The sequence below is a fragment of the Alternaria ethzedia genome, assembly GCF_023757985.1.
Source record: "Alternaria ethzedia strain BMP 0044 chromosome Unknown scaffold_35, whole genome shotgun sequence".
NCBI classification, from domain to species: domain Eukaryota; kingdom Fungi; phylum Ascomycota; class Dothideomycetes; order Pleosporales; family Pleosporaceae; genus Alternaria; species Alternaria ethzedia.
The window spans coordinates 182,883-209,208 of NW_026056228.1; the positions used below are offsets into that span (position 1 = coordinate 182,883).

General features: G+C 53.2%; 11 protein-coding genes and 1 non-coding gene across 12 annotated transcripts; 8 read left to right on the plus strand and 4 right to left on the minus strand.

The window, feature by feature from the left end:
* Positions 1 to 624: 624 nt before the first annotated feature.
* Positions 625 to 728, plus strand: J4E87_009457. The gene has a single exon. It is a non-coding gene; the product is annotated as a tRNA-Glu (tRNA).
* Positions 729 to 1,415: 687 nt separating this feature from the next.
* Positions 1,416 to 2,409, minus strand: J4E87_009458 (uncharacterized protein; the record flags this gene model as incomplete). Its single annotated transcript, XM_049381034.1, has 2 exons — positions 1,416 to 1,950; positions 1,997 to 2,409. The coding sequence occupies 2 exons, from the start codon at positions 2,407 to 2,409 to the stop codon at positions 1,416 to 1,418; spliced, it is 948 nt and encodes a 315-aa protein (XP_049229255.1).
* A 1,304-nt stretch (positions 2,410 to 3,713) lies between these two features.
* Positions 3,714 to 5,549, plus strand: J4E87_009459 (uncharacterized protein; the record flags this gene model as incomplete). The annotated part of the gene is made up of 1 exon (XM_049381035.1): positions 3,714 to 5,549. The coding sequence occupies one exon, from the start codon at positions 3,714 to 3,716 to the stop codon at positions 5,547 to 5,549; it is 1,836 nt and encodes a 611-aa protein (XP_049229256.1).
* A 415-nt stretch (positions 5,550 to 5,964) lies between these two features.
* On the minus strand, positions 5,965 to 7,598 carry J4E87_009460 (uncharacterized protein; the record flags this gene model as incomplete). Its single annotated transcript, XM_049381036.1, has 5 exons — positions 5,965 to 6,182; positions 6,236 to 7,050; positions 7,102 to 7,285; positions 7,340 to 7,475; positions 7,527 to 7,598. 5 exons carry the CDS (start codon positions 7,596 to 7,598, stop codon positions 5,965 to 5,967), a joined length of 1,425 nt encoding a protein of 474 aa, XP_049229257.1.
* Positions 7,599 to 8,218: 620 nt separating this feature from the next.
* On the plus strand, positions 8,219 to 8,986 carry J4E87_009461 (uncharacterized protein; the record flags this gene model as incomplete). Its single annotated transcript, XM_049381037.1, has 1 exon — positions 8,219 to 8,986. The coding sequence occupies one exon, from the start codon at positions 8,219 to 8,221 to the stop codon at positions 8,984 to 8,986; it is 768 nt and encodes a 255-aa protein (XP_049229258.1).
* A 152-nt stretch (positions 8,987 to 9,138) lies between these two features.
* J4E87_009462 (uncharacterized protein) lies at positions 9,139 to 10,867 on the minus strand (the record flags this gene model as incomplete). Its single annotated transcript, XM_049381038.1, has 3 exons — positions 9,139 to 9,182; positions 9,247 to 10,684; positions 10,736 to 10,867. The coding sequence occupies 3 exons, from the start codon at positions 10,865 to 10,867 to the stop codon at positions 9,139 to 9,141; spliced, it is 1,614 nt and encodes a 537-aa protein (XP_049229259.1).
* A 480-nt stretch (positions 10,868 to 11,347) lies between these two features.
* On the plus strand, positions 11,348 to 13,491 carry NOG1 (Nucleolar GTP-binding protein 1; the record flags this gene model as incomplete). The annotated part of the gene is made up of 3 exons (XM_049381039.1): positions 11,348 to 11,430; positions 11,549 to 13,394; positions 13,450 to 13,491. 3 exons carry the CDS (start codon positions 11,348 to 11,350, stop codon positions 13,489 to 13,491), a joined length of 1,971 nt encoding a protein of 656 aa, XP_049229260.1.
* A 1,109-nt stretch (positions 13,492 to 14,600) lies between these two features.
* Positions 14,601 to 16,044, plus strand: J4E87_009464 (uncharacterized protein; the record flags this gene model as incomplete). Its single annotated transcript, XM_049381040.1, has 2 exons — positions 14,601 to 14,982; positions 15,089 to 16,044. 2 exons carry the CDS (start codon positions 14,601 to 14,603, stop codon positions 16,042 to 16,044), a joined length of 1,338 nt encoding a protein of 445 aa, XP_049229261.1.
* A 988-nt stretch (positions 16,045 to 17,032) lies between these two features.
* J4E87_009465 (uncharacterized protein) lies at positions 17,033 to 20,797 on the plus strand (the record flags this gene model as incomplete). Its single annotated transcript, XM_049381041.1, has 3 exons — positions 17,033 to 18,386; positions 19,375 to 19,506; positions 19,563 to 20,797. 3 exons carry the CDS (start codon positions 17,033 to 17,035, stop codon positions 20,795 to 20,797), a joined length of 2,721 nt encoding a protein of 906 aa, XP_049229262.1.
* A 213-nt stretch (positions 20,798 to 21,010) lies between these two features.
* On the minus strand, positions 21,011 to 22,063 carry CDC21 (thymidylate synthase; the record flags this gene model as incomplete). The annotated part of the gene is made up of 1 exon (XM_049381042.1): positions 21,011 to 22,063. One exon carries the CDS (start codon positions 22,061 to 22,063, stop codon positions 21,011 to 21,013), a length of 1,053 nt encoding a protein of 350 aa, XP_049229263.1.
* Positions 22,064 to 22,271: 208 nt separating this feature from the next.
* Positions 22,272 to 23,961, plus strand: J4E87_009467 (uncharacterized protein; the record flags this gene model as incomplete). The annotated part of the gene is made up of 4 exons (XM_049381043.1): positions 22,272 to 22,450; positions 22,499 to 22,769; positions 22,814 to 23,299; positions 23,344 to 23,961. 4 exons carry the CDS (start codon positions 22,272 to 22,274, stop codon positions 23,959 to 23,961), a joined length of 1,554 nt encoding a protein of 517 aa, XP_049229264.1.
* A 567-nt stretch (positions 23,962 to 24,528) lies between these two features.
* Positions 24,529 to 25,866, plus strand: J4E87_009468 (uncharacterized protein; the record flags this gene model as incomplete). Its single annotated transcript, XM_049381044.1, has 3 exons — positions 24,529 to 25,582; positions 25,640 to 25,671; positions 25,759 to 25,866. 3 exons carry the CDS (start codon positions 24,529 to 24,531, stop codon positions 25,864 to 25,866), a joined length of 1,194 nt encoding a protein of 397 aa, XP_049229265.1.
* Between the last annotated feature and the right edge of the window lie 460 nt (positions 25,867 to 26,326).

Sequence of the window (26,326 nt, forward strand, 5' to 3'; positions counted from 1 at the left end):
TCTGTACCGTGGTGTTGGTATATTGATAAGGCTCAATCGCACAAGTGCTTGTGCAATATGCATGTATTTAAGGAAGAGACTAAACAGGTGCTCTGCAGCATACATATAGAACAAGATCGTAACGCAATGTAGACTTCTCGGTCACTTACTTCTACCATCCTCTGTGGACAGAAATACATCCATTTTCATTCTCAAATACGGTAGGTATGCGTTCTTGCGAAAGTGGAGCGGATACTCTATACCTGAAAATCTCGACTAAGATACACGAGGAGAGGTAGAACTTTGGAAAACGTGCCGACACTGGCTTGCCTTATGCATTGCACCAAGTCCATCGTCTCAAGCACTCGTACAGCGAATCCAGCGTCTTCAAACAACGTTGTGGCACATCCGCAGTACCTCCGAAAGTTCTGTTGGTAGAGATTTCGCGAAGTGGGGGTATTCAGGGGTCTGCAGAAAAGTTCCCCGCCATCACCCACTACATGTCAGAATCTTCCATGAGCTTGCCAGATTGCTTTCCCACCATCCCCAACCCTCTCAGCAGAGTCTGGTCAAACTTCATCGTCGCCACGCCAGATTTTGTTTCTTTCTTTATATTGCCCTTATTTCCTCTTTCTTCCATCAATTTCCGATATGGTCTAGTGGCTAGGATTTGCCGCTCTCATAGCAGAGTAAGCTCGCTGTTGCAGCGCAGTGCCGGCAAGGCCCGGGTTCGATTCCCGGTGTCGGAAACAATTCTTTTGTTCTTTTTGCCATCTTTATGGATTCGAGATTGGGTTGGTGTATCTTTTTGCCGATGGAATCTTTTTGCCCCGACCTACGGGGCGCATCGGAGGCGAGGTATGTACTTGATAGCTTCTGGAACATGGTACAACACTTCTTTTTTGCTTTTGACGATGTGTGAGGTTACTGCCGAGGTTGACTACACGTGGTATGCAGGTACGACCGAAGAGACTCTACTCTGCCGCGATCACTGCTCTACCACTATCAGACAACATGCTCTTAGCCATCGCCAGCCTATGTCGCTCTATAGGTCCTGATGTGGATGAGCATTCGAATGACACTTGCCAGTAATGTAGATCGGTTTCACCCTAACTACAGCGAACAAACAGCTTACCTACGCTCACACATTGTACAAGGAAAACCTAAACTGGTCTGCAGCCTACATCAAGATGAAAACATGCAAATTAGGCGACCTCACCATTTCGGCTGGATGGTGCTTCCTTGAATGAGGTGCTGTTAAAACACAAAACTATAACGACTGGTATTGGTATAGAACAGGTAGTGACAGGGTCACTTCAAACGATCGCTAATTCTGCAAACAAGAAACCCCAAGCCGTCCACTATCTAAACAAAGAATAACGCCCATAATGATCTTTACAATGGTGAACGATAGACATGATATCTTCTTTTTACACTTAATCCTCCCGCAGCACCGCCGCTGTATACCCATTCTGCCCCGTACTCGCATCGCCACTCCCACTCTTCAACCAGCAATTCGCGCCATTCTCAGTCTCGTACCTTGTACTAAAGTCAGAGCTAATCACGGCGGCTTTGCAGGCACTGCTTGCGTTCATGGCGCTGTATTGACTGCACGCGTCGACGCATTGCTCCAAGGTGTATGCGGTGAAGCTCATGAGGATGGTGTCGAGGATGTTGGTGCTGTCGAGACAGTTGTAGGTATACCGACCACTGATATCGGACTTCTTGCCTTCCAGGCGACTTGAGATGAGGAGGGTAGATGGACATGTTGTGTTGATCGACTGAATGGCGCCAAACGGCCTCGCGGAGTAGTACGTCCCTGTGTCTTCAGTTGCAGCCGCCGGGCTATCCGTTGGAGTCTCCGATGGGGCATCCGCTGAAATATCCGATGGACTCGCCGATGTGGGTGTTGGAAACAGCTCCATGCTCGAACTCGCCGCCGCCTGCTCCGCTGCAAGTGCTTCGGCCTTCCTACTCAAGCATTAGACAATGACAGAGAACTAGAACCATGTCTTACTTGTCGGCTTTCTCTTGCACCACAAGTCCTCCCCCAATACTAGTGCCGACGAGTGCAGCGACGATGGTGAATGACATGGCAATGGTGAACCAGTATTTGCGTCGCCTGTGAGCGAAGAACTTCTTCCACATATCAGGCGGGACCTGAATGTGAGGAGCTTGGTCCTGATCGTCGTCCATTGCAGTGCGGTACGACAAAATATCGTGAGAGCCCCGCAGACGTGATGATCTCGTCCGCGGTGGACGTGGTCGTCCACCATCGTCGTCATCGTTGATTTGTGGCAGCTTCGTATCGCCGTTGGCAGAGTAGCGGTTGACGGCTTCGGGATATGTCTCAGGTTGAGCGATCTGCAAACCATCAGACATATCGAGCCGCTCTGGCTTTTCGTCCTTCTCCGTTGTAGTGGTAGACATTGTAGACATTGTACATATGGACTGCCGAAGATCAGGTCGGGATTGGGACGGTTAATGTGATTGTGCGACAATGAGGGACCAAGCCAAGTATAAGTGTATTCGAGCGCCTCCCAACTAGTCAACGGCGTCTAGTAATCGGGCTTGTGCTAGATACACGCATGCGGGTGCACTTGCAGCAGGCTGCCGAGATCTCCTGGTAGATCGCTGTATACCCCGTGCGAGCCATGTGCGTCAACGTCGACAGCCTCCTATCAGGGTCAAAACACCGATTCCAACATAAATGATGAGGGGTTCCACGTATCGGAGAGCTTCGAAAGTGAGATGCGGCACACCGATCAGCCAGATTGCGTTTGGATAGGAAATCCCTTGCTCAACCCTTACCTCCACAGACCCTTACGCAAGACTTGGGCTAGAACGATTATGCTACCACCTTCAAACGTGGTTAGTGTCGTGAAGGTAAGGAGAGTTTTATTCTAGATGTGCCGTTCCTGAGGCTTTTTCTTGGTCTCTCAAGAGGTCAGTTCCTTCGGATTGTCTACCAAGCCGAGGTAATACTCCACGCACATATAAGGGATACCTCAATATGACCCTGACAAGGCTGGGCTATTTCCAGATGGCATGATCCGGATAAGGTTGAGGTATTTCCACGAGAAAAGGCAGTCGATTTGTAGATGTTCTGGCTAGGATGCTCTGTAATCTTTTCCAGGTTGCGTCGAAAGCCCGATCTCTGAATTTCCGCCAACTAAGCACCTGCGCAGTATCCCGTTCATCCCCAGAGACGAAGATGTCGACGCCAGGTGAGTGCGCATTGATACCCCATCTTTATGGGCATCGATGGCGTATTGCGGATATGGGATGAGCGTGTTGTTGTGGAGTTGCGTAGTTCTGGAAGGTCGAGGGAAGAGGGCGCTCAGATCCGACGCGGAAGGTGCGAGCACAGCCACCGCCACACAATGACGTGCGTGTCCAGAAACCCGGTCACAAGAACAAGCAGAGCAGTCGGACTTCCAGGCGCTTCTCTAACACATCACATGCTGTGGCGCAGCTTCAAATAGGCATCGTCACTTTTGTTAATTCCTCGTTGTTCCTGTACGCGTAATCTTCCACTCCATCCAGGCAGCAACATTTCGCATAACTCAGGCCACTAGAGCACAACAGCGCTCCAACTACCTTCACATTTGCGGCCAAAGTCCTCATCTCCTGTCACGAATTATTTTGTGATTGCCTTCCAGGCCTGAGACATTCACGCGTCTCGCCACCCACAACCACCATCCACCATGGATATTCCACGCGGCCACGCAGCGATGCCACTCACAGAAGCCGACTTTCTAGACTTCATCTACAACTACTTCAAAGCCGAGTACTACCCCATCCGCTCATTTTGGTCTACAGCAACTGCCTTCCCAAGACAAACCGAACGATGGATCTGTATGGGCCATGAACTCTCACCACTCCAAGTCCGACCCGCAAACGCGCAGGCGCAGAAAGATTTGGAATCTCTGGACTACTTTACGAGAAAATGGAACCTCGATGCCGGATTCGTAAGAGGCTTGGTTATACGATTCGCAAAGTACGAATTGCATGAAAGACTGGAGAAGAGGCTGTATGAATGCGCGAGATTAGACTTGATGGTGAGGAAGGCGCTGAAAGAGAAGCATTTGATCGACGCACTATGGCCAAGCCCTGCACCACGGAATATCGCGAAAGATTTGCTACAGCAGGGTGTGCAGGCTCGTCAATGGTACGGCGACATGTTCAACAAGTACTTCCGCGTCCTACAGTCTATCGACTCGTTTCAACTCCGTCCGGAAATCGATCATCACATCAAGACGAGTGGCAAGTTAATGTTAATTCCCTTTGTGGATCATCTCATCTTCGGAACGGTTGACCCTATTATACCAATCGTGGCCAAAGGAGCGGGATATGCGAATGCTAAAGGGAGAGGGAACGACAGAAATACTCCAGGGTTCGGTGAGCCAGGAAAGTTCGAGATCCGGTTCGATGCGCCGACCGAGGTCACAGATACGTATACGAAGAGCGTTGTACGGCAGTGTCAGTGCATGAAGTGTGGTACGAAACGAGACGTACAGGTCGTAATATCAGTGGACCCGAATCCAAATGCTGGAGCGAGTGCAGCGACGCCATCTACCAGTCGACAACGCGACACAGCACCGCCAAACTCCAGGACCGCACAGAGATACAGCCCAGGCTACCAGATGCCTACACAGAACGATCCAGCGCCTCCACGCCAACCTCCCCGACCACAGGCACAACCACCCCAGGAACCCACCCCATCCCACCGCCCATCAACACCCGACCTCAAAAAGCAATGCCCACGCTGCACCTTCCTCAACGACCCTGCCCTCACAGCCTGCGAAATGTGCGAAGCCTCTTTACCTGAAGCCACAATCGCGAAGCCGCCCAGTCCAGTGTCCAACAGAAAGGCTCCTTCGCACTCACACTCCGCATCGCATCCACCACCCAACAAGCCTCGAAGCAGAGAAGAAGCACTCCGACAAGAACAAAGACCCGGCGCGCCGAATAGACACAGTCTGAGCCAAAGCCTCTTCTCCATCTTCCCATTCTCGCAGCAACAGCAGCAGGAGCATCATGCTAAGCTGCCGCCTACACAGCAGGTTGATACTGCATCGGCTGTGAAGACAGCCTCTGCGCCGAGGCAGGAGATGAGAAAGACAGAAGAAGTCCGACCTACTTCGAAAGAAGGGAAAAAGCATGTCGCTACACCTCCCCCTCCCCAAGCCGAACCGTCCTCTTCCCGTGACGGCGCAACCACACCCCCAAACCGCCCCTCCACACCCCCACTATCCAACCACCCAGAAATGGCAATGATGCCCCTCTCCCCCTCCCCACCCTCATCTTCTCATCCACGCCCCGCACCCGCCGGTCTCCCAAGTAACCTCATGGACGACTTCGTCCCTGTGTCGCCTGCTTTTCCGCAAGACGACGAGGATGAAGATGCGGGATGGGGGTCTATGAGTCGGGAAGAGGCAAGGGGGCAGGAGAGTAGTAGTGAGGAGGAGGATGACGACGAGGGAGGAAGTGGCAGGGGGAAGGGGATGATTGATCTAGATGCTGTGGCGAGGGAGGAGGCTGATGTTTGGGGGGATAGGGAGGATTGATTGGGTATGCGGAGGGGGTTGATGGAGATGTTGGTGTTGGATTTAGAGAAATGTTTGCCCAGTTCATCGTTTAGTTATTTATGCCTGGCGTTCAGAGTTACACATTAGATAATGCTAGGAATGAGATTACGAGGTTGAATTGAAGGGACTCTTAGTTGCGTTTGTCTATACTCCCAAACACCCATTCCCAAGCCCACGTCTTCAGCGCAATAGAAATGTACGGCCAACTCCACGCTTCATGGTCTTTCATCTGCCCGCTCCATGCAATGCACCAAGCGCCCACACCTGTTGTTCGACGTCTACGACAAGCTTTGCACATGATAACCAGCCCTGCTCTCCACACACCGGAGGAGTATGTTCAGTACACGGCCGCACGCCCATCATAGTCGGCCCTAACGTCATCCACAAAGTCATCCTACGAGTTGAGGTAGTTCCGGACAGCGCCTTGCAGTTTCGTCGCACCCTCGCCGAGCATGTTCGTTAGGTTCTCGAGATCGTCGCCAGCGGTGAGACCGAACTTGCGGACAAAGTCCTTGGCGGCGGTTTCGAGGTCACCGTAGTCTTCGTCGCCGACTTCGTCTTCGGGTCGGCCAAAGTATGCGTTGGAGGAAATAGCGCTCGCGCCTTCGAAGCCTACATAGCAAGTTAGATAGTTGGACGCAAATGCTTTCACGTATGCTGCATACCTGATAATCTCTCCTTGGCCTGCGCGGTGGCAGTGGGATCGAATGCGTTGCGTCCGAAGAACTCGTCACTGGAAATGCCCTTTTGTGTGCCAAACTTGTCTCGCGCGTACTTCTCGCCGTCATCCTGAGCAGGCTTGCCTACACTGCCGAAGCCACCCATCTTCTTCTGTGGTGCAGCCTTCTTCGCTGCACCTACCTGTCCAAAGCCTAGACGTTGTACACCCATGCCTAACCTCTCCATATCCTGGCTGGAGCGCTCGGTCTTGGAAGTGGAACCGAACCCGCCTCGTGGCGGTGATACGGGAGTGGGAGAGACAATGGCGGATGCTTCGGGGGCTTTCGCTTTGGTGGCCGCTGCGGCTTCAGCAGCTTCGGCTTCGGGATCGTAGCCCAACTTCTCGATGCGCTCAGCCTCTTCACGGGCCTTCCGCTCTGCTTCCTCAAAGTCTAGGCCTCCATCTGCGGCAACCACTTTCTTCGCTCCAAGACCCTTCTTCTTGGCTCCCAGAATGTTCTTCTTCGGCGCAGCGCCAGCAGTCGTCTTCCGTACAGCTGCGGGCTTTGCAGCGGGTGTGCTCGATTCACCGCCAACAAGTGGCGACTTGGGACGGTCTGTTCCATTGCCGTTGGCGCCAGGCTTCAGGAAGGGTGATCCTCCAACCTTGGGTGTACCGGTACGCGAGGGTGGGTTCGACGGGCGCTTGATGGCGGGCTTGTCCCATGAGGAAAAGAAGTCGTCTTCGTCGTTGGCCGGCGTGTTGGTGCCGTCGGTGCCAACTTCGGGTACATCTGTGATTACGACCTCGTTGGGGTACCTGGTGGAATCGGATTAGCTCAGTTCATCGTGTAAGACCATTTCTTCTTACATCCTGGCGTCCGCGGCGCAGCGCCTTGTCAGCTCCTCCTTGTACTTGGTGGCGGCATTGCTGGTGTATTTGGCCTTGTGGTCTTTACTCGCAAGCGCAGCAGAGCCTCCGTGCGACTGGAAGTACTTGGTAGCGCTTTCGTTACCGCCCACTTTCATGATTCGTAATTGATCCCATTGCCAGACTACCCTCGGTCAGTATGTGTGTTGTATAGCCATAAGACTCGGGGTGAACGTACTGTCGAGGTTGGTGGACCGTACGAAGGAGATGTGGACACCCATGTTACGATGGTTGGACGAGCAGTCGAGGCACAGGTAGATGCCAAACGGTACAGAACTCCATGTTGGATTCTTTGCGCCGCAGTCGAAGCATATCTAGGGATGTATTAGGCATTGACCGAGTATCTGTCTCCTTGCAAGACGTACCTTGTTCGCGGGCTTCGACTTCAATTTGGTAAAGATGTTCTGCGACTCGGTCTTGGTGGCGAGGGCAGCCATGGTGGGAGTGGGTAGGAATGGCGCGGGTTGGCGGTAAAGGAGTCGAGCTGTGGTGGGGATAATTTGGGTTGCGGCGCTCGGGAATGCTAGGGTGTCGTTTCCAGGAAGCCGCGTTCTTGACACGTGATACGCGCGATTGCAGGTGCAGGTGGTACCTCGATGTCGCAACTTCAATTTCTACTTTCGCTTTCACCAAACGACTCTCGATTGATATTTTGCGCTCAATTCTGTCTTGCTTATATAGGTTTTCGTCTAAACCACATTCGTGGTTAAGAGACGCCCCCGAGGTCAGAACCATGGTTGCGACTCGGTGCTACGCGCTCACTTCGCGCGCCTGAACTCGATCGCTACACTGTAGACACGGCCAGAGCTGTCGTTGGCGACTACAAAGACTTCACCATTCTTGCGCTAGTCTATGCTCGAAGGATGACATAGGCTTCGGACGCCGTCTTCCTATCTCCCTATCTTCCCGTCCCACGACCTGACGCGACAGCACAAGTGGGGTATGCATATACAAATGATGGCATACCTCACCTGCCCCCAAGTAGCACCTTGGGTCTATTGCATACTCACATATCGACTTCATAGACTACAGACTACAGCATCCTAATAACCGCACCATGTCCATCCTCCAAACCGTCCCCGCCCGCCGCGGAGCAGCCACCCTCGTCAAGACCGGGCAGAAGATAAAGATAACAAACACCCACGGGAACCAAGTCGTCGATACCTGGGCGCTTGCGCTCCCTTCCTCCGCCCTCTCCACCGTGTCTACAAAACTCGAAGCACCGCTCTACCCAAACGCGACCGCAGACTCGCCGTCCAAGTACTCTACTACTGCGAATGCCGCTGCCAGCGCCTCCGAATACATGTCCATGTGCCACTGCCGAGCAACGCTTCTGAAAGTAACGCCGGCAGTGGGCGATGTAATGGTCAGTCAGAAGAGGGCGCCGATGGTCAAGCTGGTGGAAGATACAAGTCCAGGCGTACACGATACTTTGGTCGCGGCGTGTGATCGATGGCGGTACAGTGAGCTGGGTGTTAATGGATACCATGAGTCTTGCACAGACAATTTCTGGGATGCTTTGCATGCGCTGAGCACATCTTCCCCTGTCTCGGCTGAGGAGAAGGAAGCCATTGAAGGTCTGCAAGCGAGGATGGGATACAGAGTCCCGGATCCGTTCAACTTGTTTATGAACATTCCTATCACGAAGGAAGGTGAGGGTGCGAAAAGAGGCATTAGTTTCGAAGAGCCGAAAACGAAAGCTGGAGACTATGTCATTCTGGAGGCGCTTAGGGATGTGGTTGTGGTGATGAGTGCGTGTCCTCAGGATGTTCTTACGATCAATGGGAAGAATCCGGTGGATGCACATTATCAGGTCCTGGACTGAATCATCAAGGATGAGTGAGTCGTACGATAGAGCTATCGACATTCGTAAATAAATTAGATACAACGTTACCTGAGTTCATCTCAGATACGAGAACAACGAATTTGGTCCAGCCGATTCCAAACTAACAAAAAACGTGAACAGTAAGCACCCTGCTATGAGTCCCGCTCGCCATATCCAGTACACCACATGCCCTCTCCTGGTCTGGTCTCTCCTCTCTTCGTTCTCTGTGGACAACCGTCTCCCTACACCGGGCCACTTACCGACCACTAAAGCTGCAAGATACCATGCTGCCAGGTGAATGAACGACGCCAGCGGTAAGATCGCTAAGATCCAGATGACGAAGAGTCTACTGCGTAGGATGGAGGAGATGCCGAAAATGTCTGCTAAGCGCGTGAGAAAGAAAAGCGCGACGGTGCTGACCATGACGATCTGTGAGACCAGAAGGACTAGGTGATCGTGATACCAGTCGTGGGAGGCGAAGTTCTCGTAGGGGTATGTTGGAAGGTTGACAAGCCGATTACAGTTCTGAGGCACGAGCGGGTCTGGGTCTACAGCGCTCGGATCCTCCATCTCTTGGGTCGCCGCCGTTCCAGGCGGGGAGGATGTGTCCTCATCCGTTCGCAAGGTCTCTTGAGCCTTTGCGTCGTCATCAAGGTACGCCTGGGCCATTGAGAGAAGTGGTAGTAGAAGCAGGATTAACGGTAAAGTCTGGCCAAACCCCCAGGAATTCTCCTCAGAAATTTTCTGGTTGAGAGTAAAGTTGTAGCCGTCATAGTTCCACGAGGCTGCGGCGCGTGTATCCCAGACTTTAATGGTTCCCCATGCCATTGCAAATGCCAACCAGAGGATCTCCAATAGCATTGACTCGAAGACATCGTAGGAGACCCGGACGGTTACGAAGCCAGCATATGAGAGTAGGTATGGTAGGTGCCAGACGTAGGCCTCAATCGTAGGAGGTAGTGTCTTCCTCTCCAGGAAGCTGAGGAACTGCTTGAACTTCGTTCCTGGTAACGTCCGAAGGCATGTGCGGGATACATCCCCATCGCGGTCAAGTAGTTTTATACCACACCGAACAAAAGACACACCAACGATAACCACAGAGAAGATCATAGACCAGATCTTGGGACCTCGCCGTGGGAATGACCGCATTCCAAGCTCTTCGTAGAAGCAAATAGCGCTCAAACTCGGATAGAAGCCTTCGCCATCATCAGGGTACCCATTGAGCCACATCCTCGACCCTGTCGGAAGCAAGGCAGCAATCAACAACGAAGCAAGTAGAACCATAAAGACCAGTCTGATAAGCCGCATGCTTTTGTTAGTCTGGGAGCAGCCTTCGAGAAACGCCGTCGCAGAGACGAAAGCAAAGCTTGCGAACCACGAAATGAAGACCATCATCTGCCAGTGGTACGCCGAGATGCCACATTTTAGTTGTGAGTAACCGGCGATGAGGATCGCAGTGCCGGTGACTAGGTTCAGGTCGCTGAGGATGAGGACGGACTTTTCGATGGCGTACTGGAAGCGTCGACTGGGACTCCATGAGAAGATGCGGGAACGTGTAAAGGTGAGGATTCTGTGGTCGACTGCATTGATGTGGGCGTTCGCTGTGCTCTTTGTTTGGTGGGCGTTGTGGACAGTGATGTAGTGGATGATGAGTAAGAGTAATGTGAGATATGCTGAGATGGAGAAGCCTAGGATGACCTATTGTGCAGGAGTCAGTCGCGTTGGTATAGGCTGAGTCTTGATACTAACTCCAATGCCTGAGAGATCTGAATCTGGTAGTAAGGGTGGTACGTTGGTGAGGTTTGTCAGGTCAGTTGAAGAGAGCCATGCGCAGCTCGGTAACTGGCAGCGCGTGACAGCATCTTTCACCGTGGTGTTCATAGTGAATCTATCTGGACATATTTGAGAGGATGAGAGCAGGAGCAGGAGCTGGGAATGCCGACGCGAAAGACATCGCTCGCGCCATCAGCCGCTCGGAATGCCACTGTCCTGGGAACAGGCCGGCGGTCAATACTAGTTGCGCCGAAGTATACATCTGTTCATACTGCTAAGTTACCCCGAGGGTAGTGCTATTCTGTTGACTATACAAAATCGCCAACTCCTATGGCTCAAACATACTGCGTGATTTCGAGAACATAATGGTGAAAATGTGGACTATGGTGTTCCAAGGTTGTCAGGCGCGTGATGGGTGGGTGCAACTGCCCGGTCACACGACGCTAACATTGGATGCGGGACTAGCGCGGCGGCGAGGCGAACGATTTTCCCCACCGGTATCGATAGCGTCGTGAACTTTTTTGCCCTGAAGTCTCTCCAACGCGCGCAGACGGCTTTACTCGACATCAACACACCGCAGTCGCCAAAATGAAGACCCAGTGGAAGGATATCCCCGCTGTACCCACGAGCCAGGAGTTTCTGGACATCGTGCTTTCCAGGACCCAGAGGAGGTAGGTGCCTTCCTCGACACAATTGCGCAAAGCGCCTTCCCTCTACCACCCGGCGCTTTGCAACTTCGCAGGCGCAATGCATATCGCATAGAGGATGACAAAGCTGACTGCAACCCAGACTGCCGACACAGATTCGTGCTGGATTCAAGATCAGCAGAATTCGAGCCTTCTACACGCGAAAAGTCAAGTACACCTCCGAAACCTTTACCGAGCGCCTCTCCACCACCATCGAGGCTTTCCCGCGCCTCGCCGACATCCACCCGTTCCACCGCGATCTGCTCAACACCCTATACGATGCGGATCACTTCAGAATTGCGCTTGGTCAGCTTTCGACTGCAAAGTCGCTGATTGAGACGGTTGCGCGCGACTATGTCCGTCTTCTCAAGTACGGACAGTCTCTCTTCCAGTGCAAGCAGCTGAAGAGGGCCGCGCTGGGTCGTATGGCCACCATTTGCAAGAGGTTAAAGGACCCTCTCGTCTACCTTGAGCAGGTTAGGCAGCATTTGGGTCGTCTTCCGTCCATCGACCCCAACACCCGCACACTCGTCATCTCCGGCTTCCCCAACGTCGGCAAGTCTTCATTCTTGAAGTCAATCTCAAGGGCCGATGTCGAGGTACAGCCCTACGCTTTCACCACCAAGAGTCTGTATGTCGGACATTTCGACTACAAGATGCTCCGGTTCCAGGCCGTTGACACTCCCGGTATCTTGGACCACGCACTCGAGGACATGAACACCATCGAGCATCAGTCTATCTGCGCCATTGCCCATCTCCGCGCCCACATTCTCTACTTCATGGATCTCAGCGAGCAGTGCGGTTACTCCGTTGCCTCGCAAATCGCTCTTTTCAACAACATCAAGCCTCTATTCGCCAACAAGCTCATCTCCATCGTCATCAACAAGATCGATCTTATGCGCCCGAATCAGCTCGACCCCGAGACTCAGGAACAGCTACAGGGTATGCTCAAGTCTGGCGAGGTTGAGATGCTCGAGCTCTCTTGCAACACAACTGAGGGTGTTATGGCCGTGCGAAACTCTGTCTGCGATCGCTTGATCGCTGCCCGTAACGCTGAGAAGCTCAAGGCCGGTACCAACAGCGCCGGCGAGCCTTCTGGCCGTCTCGGTGAGCTGCTTCGCCGTATTCACGTTGCCCAGCCGTTGGGCGGCGTTACTCGCGAGACTTCCATCCCAGAGGCGGTGCTCAACAAGAAGAAGTACGACAAGGAAGACCCGGACAGGCCGCTCCTTGAGCGTGATTTGGAAGAGGCAGACGGTGGAGCTGGTGTGTACAACATCGATCTCCGCAAGAACTACATGCTTGAGAACGACGAGTGGAAACACGACCGCATTCCTGAGGTCTTTAAGGGCCAGAACGTCTACGACTTCATTGACCCTGACATCGAGGCCAAGCTTGCCGCGCTCGAAGCTGAGGAGGAGAAGCTGGAGGGTGAGGGCTTCTACGATTCCGACGACGACCTTGAAGACGCAGAGGAAGCGGACATCAGGTACAAGGCAGAGCTCATCCGTGAGAAGAGGCAACTCATCCGGAACGAGGCCAAGATGCGCAAGAGTCTCAAGAACAGGGCCGTCATTCCCAGGACCAAGAAGGCCATGCAAATGTCAAAGATGGAGACGCATCTGGAGAGTCTCGGCTACGATCCCTCAGCGGCTGTCGAGCGTACGACTGCAAAGGCAGAGGCGCGAGGCCGCAGCTTGGCTCGTGGAAGATCCGAGGCTCCTGGTGGCGATGCTATGGAGGTCGATACGCCTGGTGCTGCTATGCTTGCGCGTGCTAAGAGCCGAGGCCGCAGCCAGAGCACCAACAGGAGGAATGACGGTGTTACCAATGAGGTTGCCGCTTCCAAGGCTGAGAGGCTGCAGAAGCTGTCGCAGCAGAAGATGAACAGGATGGCCAGACAGGGTGAGGCCGATAGGCACCAGACTGGTTCTTTGATCAAGCATTTGGTAAGTTTACTTCGAACACGTTTTACTCTCGGCGCAGTTGCTAACAGTTATCCAGACTGCTGGAAAGCGTGGTATCGGAAAGACCAGCCACAGATAAGCGTGGAGTCTTATGCGTTCTTGCATTGCGTGTTTGCAGGTGGGAAAAATCATGGCTGGCGTTTGGGGTGCATTAGATACCAACTCGCTGTTGATGAAAGCAGCGTGGTAATGCAATACTTCTTTCCATCACTACCCTGTCTCAAGCGAAGTGATCGCGCATAATTTCGTTGAAGTTGGTGATGCCCAGCAGGCTTCCAGGCTTGACACAACTGTAGCTATTGCCCGGCCTAGCACCAACCATCTGCACACCCAAGGCATCGGGCATAGACTACATAGCAAGATCAAGGCACAAGCCTGCCGCACCCTTGTGGTGATGGGATCCTGCAGGGCGAAAATAGCATGACCCAGCGCTCAGCCTTGTTACGCCCTGCCAAGGCTTTTTGCTTACCGATCCTTCAGAGAGAGCCACGAAATCCTTCAGTCCCGTCTCGCGTGCTGGCGCCTAGAGTTCTCACTTTCCAACCCCCTCTTTTCATCTCCTAGATCTCGTTCGTTGGGAGTCTTGCGCGATTGGAGTTAGTGTATGCCAAGCAATCCAAGCGTTTCGGTTGAGTCGCTCCGCATCCGCTCCAGGGCTGCAGCGACTGAATCCTTGCCCTTGCGCTACACCATTCCACTGCGCGATTGTCATATGGCGTTTTATCGGAACACAAGTGGTCGCCTATTCACACATGGCCTCTGTCGTCATCTCGCACGAACGGCACAATTCCCAAAAGCCAGAAGTCTCTGCTTAAAATCGACTCATTCTCCGGCTTACTACTCAACCGACGAATCCGCTAAGCTATTTGAATACACATCAGGGCGATGGATGTTTGTCAAACCCTTCTACCAAAGCAATCGCTCATATTGACCATGGACTGAAGTTGGAATGATGCCTCGAAGCACTCTGAACGAAGACGTGTCTTTGATGTACCGGAGTTCAAGCGCTTGGCGGCCGCAGCTGTCAATCAAAACGTAGAAGACGTGACTTCCTTCGAAAAACTAGCTGAAGGGGGTTTCAATCGAACCTTTCTGATCACGATGCGTGACGGCTTTCAGTTTGTCGGGCGCATTCCTTATCCGGTGACAGAGCCGAAGCACCTGGTCGTAGCCAGCGAAGTCGCGACGATGGAATTTCTCCGTTTACACGGTATACCTGTCCCTAAGGTCTACAGCTACTCAGCTACAGCGGAGAATGCTGCTGGTACCGAATTCATTTTCATGGAGTTTATCCGGGGCCTGGATTTAGGTGACATATGGTTTGAACTGCCTGAAAAGGCTAGAATTACCGTTGTCACTAAACTCGTGGAACTGGAGTCGAAACTGTTTGCTTTAGAGTTTCCGGCAAGCGGTAGCCTGTATTACACCAAGGACTTGCCAGCTGAGTACGGTAGATCTGATGGACCTATCGCCAAATCTGTCCGCGATAGGGACTTTTGCGTAGGCCCTGATACGAGACTCCGCATGTGGCATGGGAAACGGGGCAATATCCAAATTCATCGCGGACCATGTACGTGCTAGCTCTTCCATTTACACAGCTGATTCAGGTTCTTGTTGGATCATCTGCTACAAACTACCTCAATCTCTACCAGCAACCTCAACTAATTGTTCCAAAGATACAGATCCAACATCGGCACTTATAGCCGGTGCCAAAAAAGAAATCGCATATTTGACGAAGTTCGGCCGATCGCTTCACCCCTTCCAACATCTGCGACGAGAGATCTACAACTATCAAAAACAATCGCCCTTGGATCATCTTGCCAGCCTGGAGAAATACCTGCAAGTTGCGCCTTATCTCATCCCGCATGACAACGAAGCTCTTGCCCGGCCGACACTACGACATCCCGATCTCCAACCAAACAATATAATCGTCTCGGATAAACTTGAAATCACTAGTCTAATTGACTGGCAACACTGCGCAATACTCCCGCTGTTCCTGCAGTGCGGTATACCAAACAGCCTCCAGAATTACGGTGACGCCATCTCAGAATCGCTTGAAGTGCCCGAATTACCACCCAATTTTGACGACTTGAGCGAGAGGGAACAATTCGAGCAGGCCGTGCTCCTACGCCAGCGTCAACTCCACTACTACTATATTGCAAAGACTGCACAGCTAAACCCGATGCATTACAACGCCCTAGCCCACGACTTCAGCATAATAAGACGAAAACTCTTTGATCACGCGAGTGAACCCTGGGAAGGCGATAATGTGACACTGAAAGCTGACCTTATCTATCTGACGGAGAACTGGTCGAGTATTACCGCCCCAGAATCGAGCGCAAGAGGCGATTCGAAGGTTCCTTGCCCGATTTCTTTCACAGAAGACGAGGTGACCGAGTGCAAGCGTCTGCATGCTGCGCAGGTTGAAGCCGACGAGCAGCTCCAGGCCTGTAGGGATGTTGTTGGCATCGGCCCGGAGGGTTGGGTATCCTTAGAACAGTACGAAGAGACTAGACAGCGTGCACGAAAGCTCAAGGCCGCCGCGCTTGAGGCATCTGAGTCGAACGAAGAACGAGCGAGGCTCGAAGAGCATTGGATCTTTGGTGATTTTAATGAAGAGGAGTATTCGTGAACAATCAACACTGCTGGAAGTTTTGCTTCTTTCCGAGCGACGTCTAATGGCGCTACCCAGGTAGGCAACGATGCGTTGTCACGGCGCGAAGCACGCCCGAGCCAGTGGTGCACGTCTATGCACCGTACTGTTATGTACACGCGTCGTAGCACAGTCGTTACGACCTCGAAGGTCCGCTAAGTCACATGGTGCTAATGATCTCTTAGCAACGCTATCAGACACATTTCTTCTGTAGTAGATCAGTTCTTGCAGAGCGTTCACATCTCTACGCGACCTCATGGCCGTCGTATATGCTCGCTTGTGATCAAGGCCGATGGTTTCTTGTCAAGTCTCTTCTTTCAAAGTCGCGCAAGGGCGCTGCGTACGTTACTGGGATAGAAGTGCCATTGCGTCGTAGGCACGCATCAGGATCAGACCACAGTCCGAGTCAAAGGCAGACTCCATTGTTTCGTACCCAGGTAGGCGCAAACACATTAGGTCTTCAGCCGGTGCCTTCACAGTCCGAACCTGGCTGAGCATTCAACTTGCGTATACTTGGTATACATTATACGTAAAATTTCAGCCGCATTGGTGGAGAGACTACCCGTAATAGAGCATAGTGAAACGTTCGGTCCGAAATATGGGGTATCTGGCGAAGGTCAAGTCTCCTATGTATGTACGAACTGCCTGCGAGACATACACTAACTTCGTACATCGACCTTTTAGATCGAGTTTGCCGCATCGGAAGAAGGCTAAGAACGACGTTATCCGGGGACTTCTCTCGGCTGTTCTTTGCTTGCGCAATGTCGTGCATCCCGCTAGATCAAACAAGAAGTACCGCCGGCACTTCGTGTCTAGTGCATACTTGCACCTGACCTCAGTATGGTCGGCACATCGAGCGTCGGTATCGATGCTGTATCAATCGAAATATTATATAGGGCCCTGATGTAGCCTCTAGTGCCACCTGGGCATCAGCAAAGTCATTCCTTCAACTTCTCCATTCCTCAAAATGAGACTTTCTTTCACCCATTTCATAACTATCCTTCTTGGAGCCAGCCGCGCACAGGAGTCATGCGACTCCGCCTGCCAGACGGCATTCAAAGGAGCCCTCCTCCTCGAGTCCTCAGGGTGGGTGTCGAAGAACGTAACGCTAGACGAATTCTACACCACCCCGGCCAACACCACTGGAGCAAAGCCAGGCGCCCTTCTGCGATGGCAACCAGTCTCACGCAACGACAGCAACACGAAATTCACAGCGCCAACCGGCATGTCTCTTGCGCGTTTCATGTACACGACAGAAGACATTGAACGAAACCCTATTCCGGCTACTGGATTCGTGCTGTTGCCGTACAGCAAGCCAAACCGGGACGAGCCGCTGAATACAATAGTCTGGACCCACGGCACAGCTGGTAGAATTCGCAACTGTGCACCTTCCAACAACAAAGACTTACACTATGAATGGAGAGGCCCGTATGCTCTTGCTCTTGCTGGGTATGCTGTCATTGCGCCCGACTATTCGGGTCAAGGCTCAGATATCCCTCAAGGATTCATGTACGAGGCGGGCTTCTTGCACGCAGCCGATGCCGTATACGGGTTGATTGCTGCCCGCAAGGTCCTCGGCGATTTACTCTCCAAGGAATACGTAGTTGTCGGCCACAGTGAAGGGGGCATGACAGCTTGGAGAACCAACGAGCGGCTCGCGATGCCCAATCAGGAAGAACTGCTGAAGGCAGGAAAGTTCCTAGGCTCTGTCGCCGCTGCTCCCGCGCTCCGTCCTCTTGACCTCTTCCCTGAGTCTATCCGACGAGCCAATGGTGGGCCGTTCGGCGGCGCCAACGCCATCTTACTTCTGCAATCGCTCGTACTGCTCTTTCCTCACACCTTCCATCTCGAAGATTACCTTACAGATGCCGCTCTCGATCTCCTTCCACTCCTGGATCAAGGCTGCATTCTTGTTGCAAACGCATTATACGGCAACTTCACCAGCGCACAGATGTTCAAGAAGGTTACCTGGTACGAGCATCCAGATGTTGTCGACTGGCAAAAGCGTTACAATGGCGCTGGCCCTCACGCTCTCGCTGGACCTATGCTTGTTGTTCAGGGGATTGCCGACGCTTTGGTGTACGCAGTCAACACTAGGAGTGACTTCAATCGGACTTGCAGCGCTTTTCCAGAGTCTCGTGTTTCGCTCCTTTTGTACCCGGAGGTCGATCACTTGGGTGCCTCGATGGTTACAGTTCCTGACTATCTTGCTTGGATTAAGGATCGCTTCGATGGTGTGGAGGTTCCGGAAGGTTGTCATACGAACACTGAAGAGACGATTACGAATACGTTCAGGACTGTGGTATCCTACTACAGTGGAAGTTAGTTTGACAGTCAGTTCGCGAAGTCTATTGCTGTAATATCGTTGGATCACTTTGTTAGCGAGTAGAAGCTCTAATACTTTTACAAAGGATCTTTTACTACAAGCATTTGTTGTACAAAAACCGAGGATTTGAAGCTGTGCACATGTGACACCAAAAGGCTTGTCCTATAAAAGCAACATTCCTCTGCTAGTACACAAAGAGCGTATTCCAAGGTTCCTAAAGGGTTCAACACATTGGGAGAAAACATACAACAATACCTAGAACGCCCCCAGATAAGCACTGCGTGTGAGACATGACGACTTCGTACATCAACATTTGTGCGCAGTTGTTGTTCTCTGCAAGGCGCAATGCGCCTTCTCTAGCTCGTCGACGAGGCTATCCGCCATTGGTGCGTTCATACGCTAAAGAGGATCCTACCACAATCCCTGCAAACGCCCTGCATCTCAAGGGTCATCGTCACCCGCCTAACAATGCGTTGACCAAGCACAACATCGTCATTCTTGTCGACACCACTCATAATCCTGGCGAATCCCAACCACCCGATGATTCGAGATGTCCGCGGACGCTGCGCCCTTAAGCCATGTCGTAGGATTCAACGAATTCCCACCTCTAACATGAGGTGCATTGTCTTACAGGAAGACTTTCTGGCCCTCATGTATTGGAGGCCTGAGTTGCAATTTCAATAACCGATGTACTTCGCCCCATGGCTTACTATTGGCAACGTGCCTGATCGGTACAGCTTGGTTTAACCTTGTATTAACCTTGTATCGTACACTCACGATCCCCGGATCTCGCGTTGTCGCGTTTCCTACTGTTGTACAAGCACAGGTCTTCTACTATGGGATATACTAATATGCTGGACGTGAGGATGTGGAGTTCATTAACTCTGATGCTAGCGACTACGACGTTTGCTTCACCTACAAGTATGTTTGCAGGTGTGGAGGTGATGTGGTAGTAAACAAGACGCTTGCTGATACAAGAGCAGGTCTAGCAGAATATGTACCAGGTCGCGCTCTCGAAGCACGGCAATATAGTCCTGCGCGATGCGGCAGCCCATTTACGACACTGAACGGCGCCAACTACACCACATACTGTGATCAAAACATACGCAATAATGGTGAGCAGCAGATCACGCGATATCCTCCAAGAAGGATCATCATTAATAGACATCAGACGCGCCAACCGAAGCCATTCAACTAGACAGCTTCGCAGAATGCATAGAGCACTGCTCACGGTTCTGGGGCCCCGGCGGAGGATGCTTCGGCGTCCTCTGGGTAGACCCCGACAACATCTGCTACATGAAGAATAGCAGCGCGACCGTCGATCTCCTCGAACCGAACCCCCACCGCTACACAGCCCTCATCGAGAGGAGCGAAATGGAAGGCTTCGACGAAACATGTCCGCACGAGGATCTTTCCACCAACACCCTCCCCGGCGTCCACGGCATGCAATACACCACGCACTGCGGGCAGATGATCAAGGCAAACGTAGCTGACTTTGACGGGTATCCACATCTCGAGGGCAACTATCAATGGTTCTACCACGCCGACTCCCTCGATGAATGCATGCAGATATGCGTCGATCAGCAACCGCTCTGCACAGCTGTGTCTTGGAATCCCAGTATGGTAATCGGTTTCGCCAACTGCATTCTCAAGACGGGCGATGATTCTGGTTACACAGATAGCTTGGACGTAGGCGCGGGAATCATCCTCTTTCACTCAGCAGTCATGACGCAAATCGACCAGATCGATACGAAATGTCCAGATAGGGAATCGTATACGGCGGCGGCGGGCACGGAGGATGCTAAGGGCTTTGAAGTGCACTGTGGGAAGTTGAATCCGGGGACTAATATTACGAGTTTGCATTCGCAGAATATTACGGCGTGTATGGATGCTTGCGCGGAGGAGAACGTAGGATGCAAAGCTATTCTCTTCGACTCGACATTGAAGGGCGGATTCAACAACTGCTACCTCCAAAACACTACGAGTGTGATTAGCGAGCAGCCAGGCGCGACTTACGCTGTACTTCTCGACGCGGAAATCCCTTCTTCGTCGCCCTCCTCATCATCTGGAGCTGGCAAAGACAGTAACGACTCCTCCTCCTCCTCCAGCAAAGCATGGATAGCAGGACCGGTAATCGGCGGCCTCGTCGCCCTCGCGCTGATCGGCTTTGCGGCCTTCTGGTGGCGCAAGAGGAAGGCGACGAAGCTTGCTAATGGAGAGAAGAGCCCGTATAACAGGGAGAGCATGTATGGTGCAGTGCCGCCGCAGTATGTAGATGCGCAGCATGTGGATGCCCAGTATGTGGATGCGCCGGATTCGGATACTGTGAGGAGTGAGTTGCCGGCTAGTACAAAGTATGCGCATAATCATGGGCCAAGGAGTGAGCCGCAGGAGATGCCTTCGTAGGGGAATGGGGGTAGATGGGGGGCTTGGGGTGAGAGGGTTAGGTTGGTTATTATGCTCCTCTTTTCGTGCGTGTAATGAATTTACGTTGGGTTCGTAGCGTTCATAGCGTGTCTGCAGGCTAGAACGTGTATGGGAAGCATGCAAACGTACAGTATCAATGAAAAAGCATGTGGTGGAGACATGCTCCTACACTCGTCATACATCGTATACATCCTACACACTCATCTTCATCGCAATACTCGCATGCGGCTTGTACCCCAGCACCTCAAACTCCTCCGCCTTCCACCCATCTATACTGCCCCCAATCTCTCTGTTTATCTTCAGTTCTGGGAACTCTCTCGGTTCCCTCTCCAACTGCACCTTCAATGCGTCCACATGGTCCAAATACACATGCGCATCTCCCATTGTATGCGTAAAAGTGCCCGGCGTGAGATCACACACATGTGCCAGCATATGCGTCAGCAACGCATAACTTGCAATGTTAAACGGGACACCAAGACCCATATCGCAAGACCGCTGATACAACAAACTATGCAACACACCTCTCGGTCTCTCCTCCCCCTGCTTATGTCCCGGAAAACTAACATAAAACTGCGCAAACATATGACAAGGCGGCAGCGCCATCTTCTTAATATCCGCCGGATTCCACGCACTCAGTATAATCCGTCTATCATACGGTTTATTCTTGAGCTTATCGATGATCTCGGCGAGTTGGTCGACGCCTTGGCCTGTGTAGTCTTCCGCATGTCCCTTGTACTCAGCGCCGAAATGCCGCCATTGGAAGCCGTAGACGGGGCCTAGTTCGCCTTCTTCGTAGTGGGAGAGGCCGACGCTGTCGAGGTAGGTGCGGCTGCCGTTTCCGTCCCAGATCTTGATGCCGGCTTCTGAGAGGGATTTGCTGTGTGTGCTGCCCGCGACGAACCAGAGGAGTTCGCCTATTACGGCGCGCAGGAAGACGCGTTTTGTGGTGAGGAGGGGGAGGATGGGCGTGGGTGGTTGCGTTGGGTCGGTGGATGGGCGCGAGAGGGCGAATTTCATTTGGGGTGGGAAGGGGACGGCGAGGGTGCCGGTGCCGGTTCGGTCGGGGCGGTGCTCGCCATTTTGGATTATGTCGCGGATCAGGGAGAGGTATTGGTGTTCCTCGTGCGTGGGGTTGCTGGATGACATGGCGGTGGTGGGTAGTGGGGTGGGTTGGATGGAGGCTTCTTTGGCGGTTTCTTTGGCAGGTTCGGGGGTTATTACGGGCTCGAGAGCAGTGGGAGGCATTTTCGTGGTCTAGTGGGGAGTTTGGATGGGCGTAGTGCTGAGTCAAAGTTCAAGTCGCGAGCGCGTTGGGAAAGCACGAAGGGTGCCGTGAACCGCGACTGCGCGAGTGGGTCGTGTGGCGCGCCGTATCGAATGTCGCTGACCTAACTGCTTTCGCATCTGCCACAGAACACTCACACCGCAAGAACACCAATGAGACGTGGGTGATATGGAAGAAGAACAAGCAGCTCACCATCTGCTCAATGTGGTGGAAGAGCGAGGCCTGAAGGTAGATCTCGACAACGTTCTTCTGGGCTTTGAGGATGCGGATACAAAGCACGAAGCTGCGGCGTGGGTCGACGAGTACCTCCACGAAGACACTTTACTGAGCAAAGAAGAGCTGGAGCTGTAAGTGCGAAATTTTGTTATTTCGGTATCTGCTAATTGAAGTTCTAGGTACCAGACTTTGAAGAAGAAGGGTCTCTTACACCAGTACGAAAGCGACGGTGAACCCATCCGACCTATCTTAGACCACGAAATCGCTGCAGCGATTGAATCGCTAAAGAGCTCTGCTACTGCGATCGAAGAGCAGTGCAGAGTTCTGGAGAGTCAAAAAGATGCGTTGATGAAGCTTAAATCTCTCGATAAGCCCAACTTGGATGTCGAGCATGCAAGGAACGAGCGAAGAAGGAAGGAGGGTCAGGAAAAGTCTCGACTAGACGTCTCTGTAAGTCCCAAATGCCATGGATGGTTCTTTGCTAACTTTAGTAGGTTGACGATGTCGTTGCATCGGTCACGGAGCAGATGACCGACGCCCAACGAGAAATTGACTCTGAAAGGTCAACACTAAAAGGCTACCTGTCAGAACGCTTTGCATCCGACGACCAAATTCTGAGCCGACTTCCTAAGCTGGTATCGCAGATTGTTACGGAACCTGAAGTCAGCGAGGACGAGAAGTCGATGGAGCAGTGGTGCAAGGCTATTATCTCTTTCCGCGCGGCGGAGATCAAAGCTCGCGTCGACACTGTGTTCCTTACCAATGCATCTGGTGACTCCCAGAATGGCCTTGCGGAGGAATCAGAAGACAGCCTCAAAGAGAGAAAGGCCGCCCTCCAGGCCGAGCTTGAAGAGCTTCACTCCGAGATCGCATCTGTTGCTGAAATGGTCGTCGAGCATGAGATACGCAAGCCAATGACTGAGATGAAGGAGCGCAAGGATAGGGACAGAACACAGGCACGAACGGCTTGGCTCAACTATGTAAGTACATCTCAAGTGTCATCAAGTTATTACTAACAGATCAGGTGCTCTCAACCCTCGAGTATATGGGCAAGCGTCTGAGCATAGTCACTACTGGCACAAAGGACACTGACGAGTTCCAACAAGCACTCGCGCACGTCCAAGGAGCAGCAGCGAAGCGTATACCGGAGACACACCCACCGGTTGGAACTCCCGTATTGAAGCGCATGAGGTCTGACACGTCGGCCTTTACACCCATGGTGAAGCTCAAGCCTACATCGACGCTCGACCTTCCGGTCACACTGCAAGACGCGCTTCGTTATGCGGGCATATCATTCAGTCACGACAACATTGAAAGCCTGCAGGACACTCTACAACAAGCTCAGCTTGAGCGAAGCAAAAAGCTGCAGAGCCACTACGAATCCACCGCGACGTCGGCTCATGATGTAATTGCCGAACGAACAAGCAAAGAAGACACCGACCTGAGGGCGATCTTGAGTGCGCTATATAAGCACGCACCATTCCACCGGGCTAGCTTGACAGATCCGGAACTGGACGAGCAGTTGAAGGCGATGGAGCTGGAGCTGGAGAACAAGGACCGCGAGCTGCTGGATGCAGAGGGCAGTGAATTGAGTTTGAGCGATCCCAAGGTTCGCGCGTTCATTGCGAAGTACGGTAAATAAAGCAAGGTTTTGGGTGTCAAGTTTCAGGCAGGTCGGTGCGTTGTCGAGTGGAGCTGACATGGCGAGCTGGGATGATCCAGGCGCGTATCAGGACGGAGTAAACAAGACGTGGAGATGTTGTTTACCGCAGACAAATGGCAGTTTTTGGGCGAGGCCAGCGTGTGTCCTCACCGCTCTGGATCTCCGCGATGAACACGATCAGCTCGTCGGTTGCAAGCGATGGAAGCCACATGTTCGTAGGGTGGAGCTCTGGGGGAGTTCAGACCTCGGGTTGGTCGCGAGGAGTGACGAGCTGCAGGCTAGAGCGCCTCCATGTGGCTAGCACCCAGCCCCCGAATAACACTAAACAGCTACGGCCCCTGTCAATGCTGCCCTGAGTAGCTGAGCGACAACAACTCTGCTCTCTTCACACCTCACCAAAGCGCCTATCCCCACTTTCCACGCCGGTTGAACCTGCGCGGGATGCTCGCGCCAGGTACAGGCAGAGACGCAGGCACCCTTTCACTCAATTGAACATCACCCTCACCAAGCCGGTAGCTCCCAGCAGCTGCCACCTCACCGCCCGTCATGGTTAAAGGAGAGATCCTCACGCTCGGTGCTGCCGCCGGTGCCCTTGGGGGTGCCTACAAGCTCGCCGAGTTCCTCACCAAGGCCAAGCGCGTCCGCGACGTTGGCCCATCCAACGCCGTCTACGTGCGCATCATTGGCCGCGTCCGATCCGACCTCGACGAAGTGCGACGCCTGCTGTCCATCCGCGAGATCCACGACATCCTCGAGGCCAACCCGGAAAAGTCAAAGTGGGTCTACGGATGCATGCGCGACGTGCGCGGCGCCCTTGAGAACATCACGCCGCACACGGAACGCGTCGCCGGCGATGTCGAGGACGGCCGCCGCATCGGCATGCGGCACCGCGTCTACTGGCTGCTCAGCGAGAAGGAGAAGCTCGAGAACCGGGAGAAGGAGCTCGCCATCGCGCATTCCAGTCTCAGCGAGGTCATCGGCTACCTGACTGCTCTGGAGCCAGTCGAGGAGCCCAAGAAGCCCAAGGCGACCACCAAGGAGACGCACATCGACATCGACATCCATCAGGAACCTCCCCAGCCCCAGCCTCAGGCCCAGCCCGCCCACACGACGCACATCGAGAGGGATGTCTGGGTCGAGCGTGATGGCGCGCCGCCGCGACACGTAGAGGAGCACCGCGATGTCTGGGTTGAGCGCGACCGTCAGCCCCCAGCTCACTACGAAGAGCGTCGCGACGTGTACATCGACGAACACCAGCGCGGACCCCAGCACTTCGACGACCGCGGCCCTGCTCCCCGTCACGACGTCCACTTCGAGCAACAAGGTCGTGACGGCCGCTACGAGACCCACTACGACGAGCGCTACCAGCAGGAAGACCACTACCGCTCTCAGTACCCCATCGAGACTCAAGGCACCTACAACCCGCGCTTCCCCGAGCCCCTTGGCCGCCGCCCTGAATCGTACGAGGACCGTCTCCCCGAGCGCGACTCCTGGATGCAGAGCAACGCGCGCGCCCAACGCCCAGGTCAGTACGGCCCTCGAGCCCCTGCGTACGCCGAATACGGCGCCCCGCAACCCATTGGTGCAGCGCACTATTCGCGTAGGTTCCAAGGAGACGCGGGCTTTGGCGACGAAGAAATACTAAATCCACAACCAGTGCCGTTGGACAGGAACTACGCCGACCGCGAGGTGAGTGGTTACAACACTGCTGGCTACCCGCCCCGCCCCTACGGTAGCAAGCTCTAGCTGTTAGCACAAGGCTAACTTGCTGGGCAGATGTGGATTGAACAAAAGGAGGACTACCGCTTCGATCAGTATGGAAACAGGCTGCCGGATAGGCTCTTCCAGCCGGCTGTCCCTAGGCCCTATCGCAGCCGCATGTAAACAACTTGCAATACCTCTTTTGATTACGATCTTAATCTCCTTGTTACCCTGTCATGAGCCCTTTTTGTCCTTTTGCTTTACGCAAGCATGTACACCCCCTGCGAAGCCCCGAGCCCGATCAATGTTTCTATGTAGTTGCCAATTCAAGTTGATACCTTTCCGACCGGTCGCTCTTTCCCGTTCGCCTCGCGTGGTTTCTTGGCGACGCTATCGTCGTCGCTTCCTTTCAGAGATGCGACAAGCCCATGTTCTCACATTTGAAGATGGTATCATGGCTCCCCCTCGCTTCCGGCGTCACACCCACGGTACTCACTGTACCGCTACCAGACGACGACACCACAGACCCTGAGAGATTGAGGGATGGATAAATCCTGTCCTGCTCACCTTTCTTTCTCGTCCTTTCGACTTTCAGATAAGTGTTACAGACACCCACCACTAACCAAAAACGACACCAGACTAC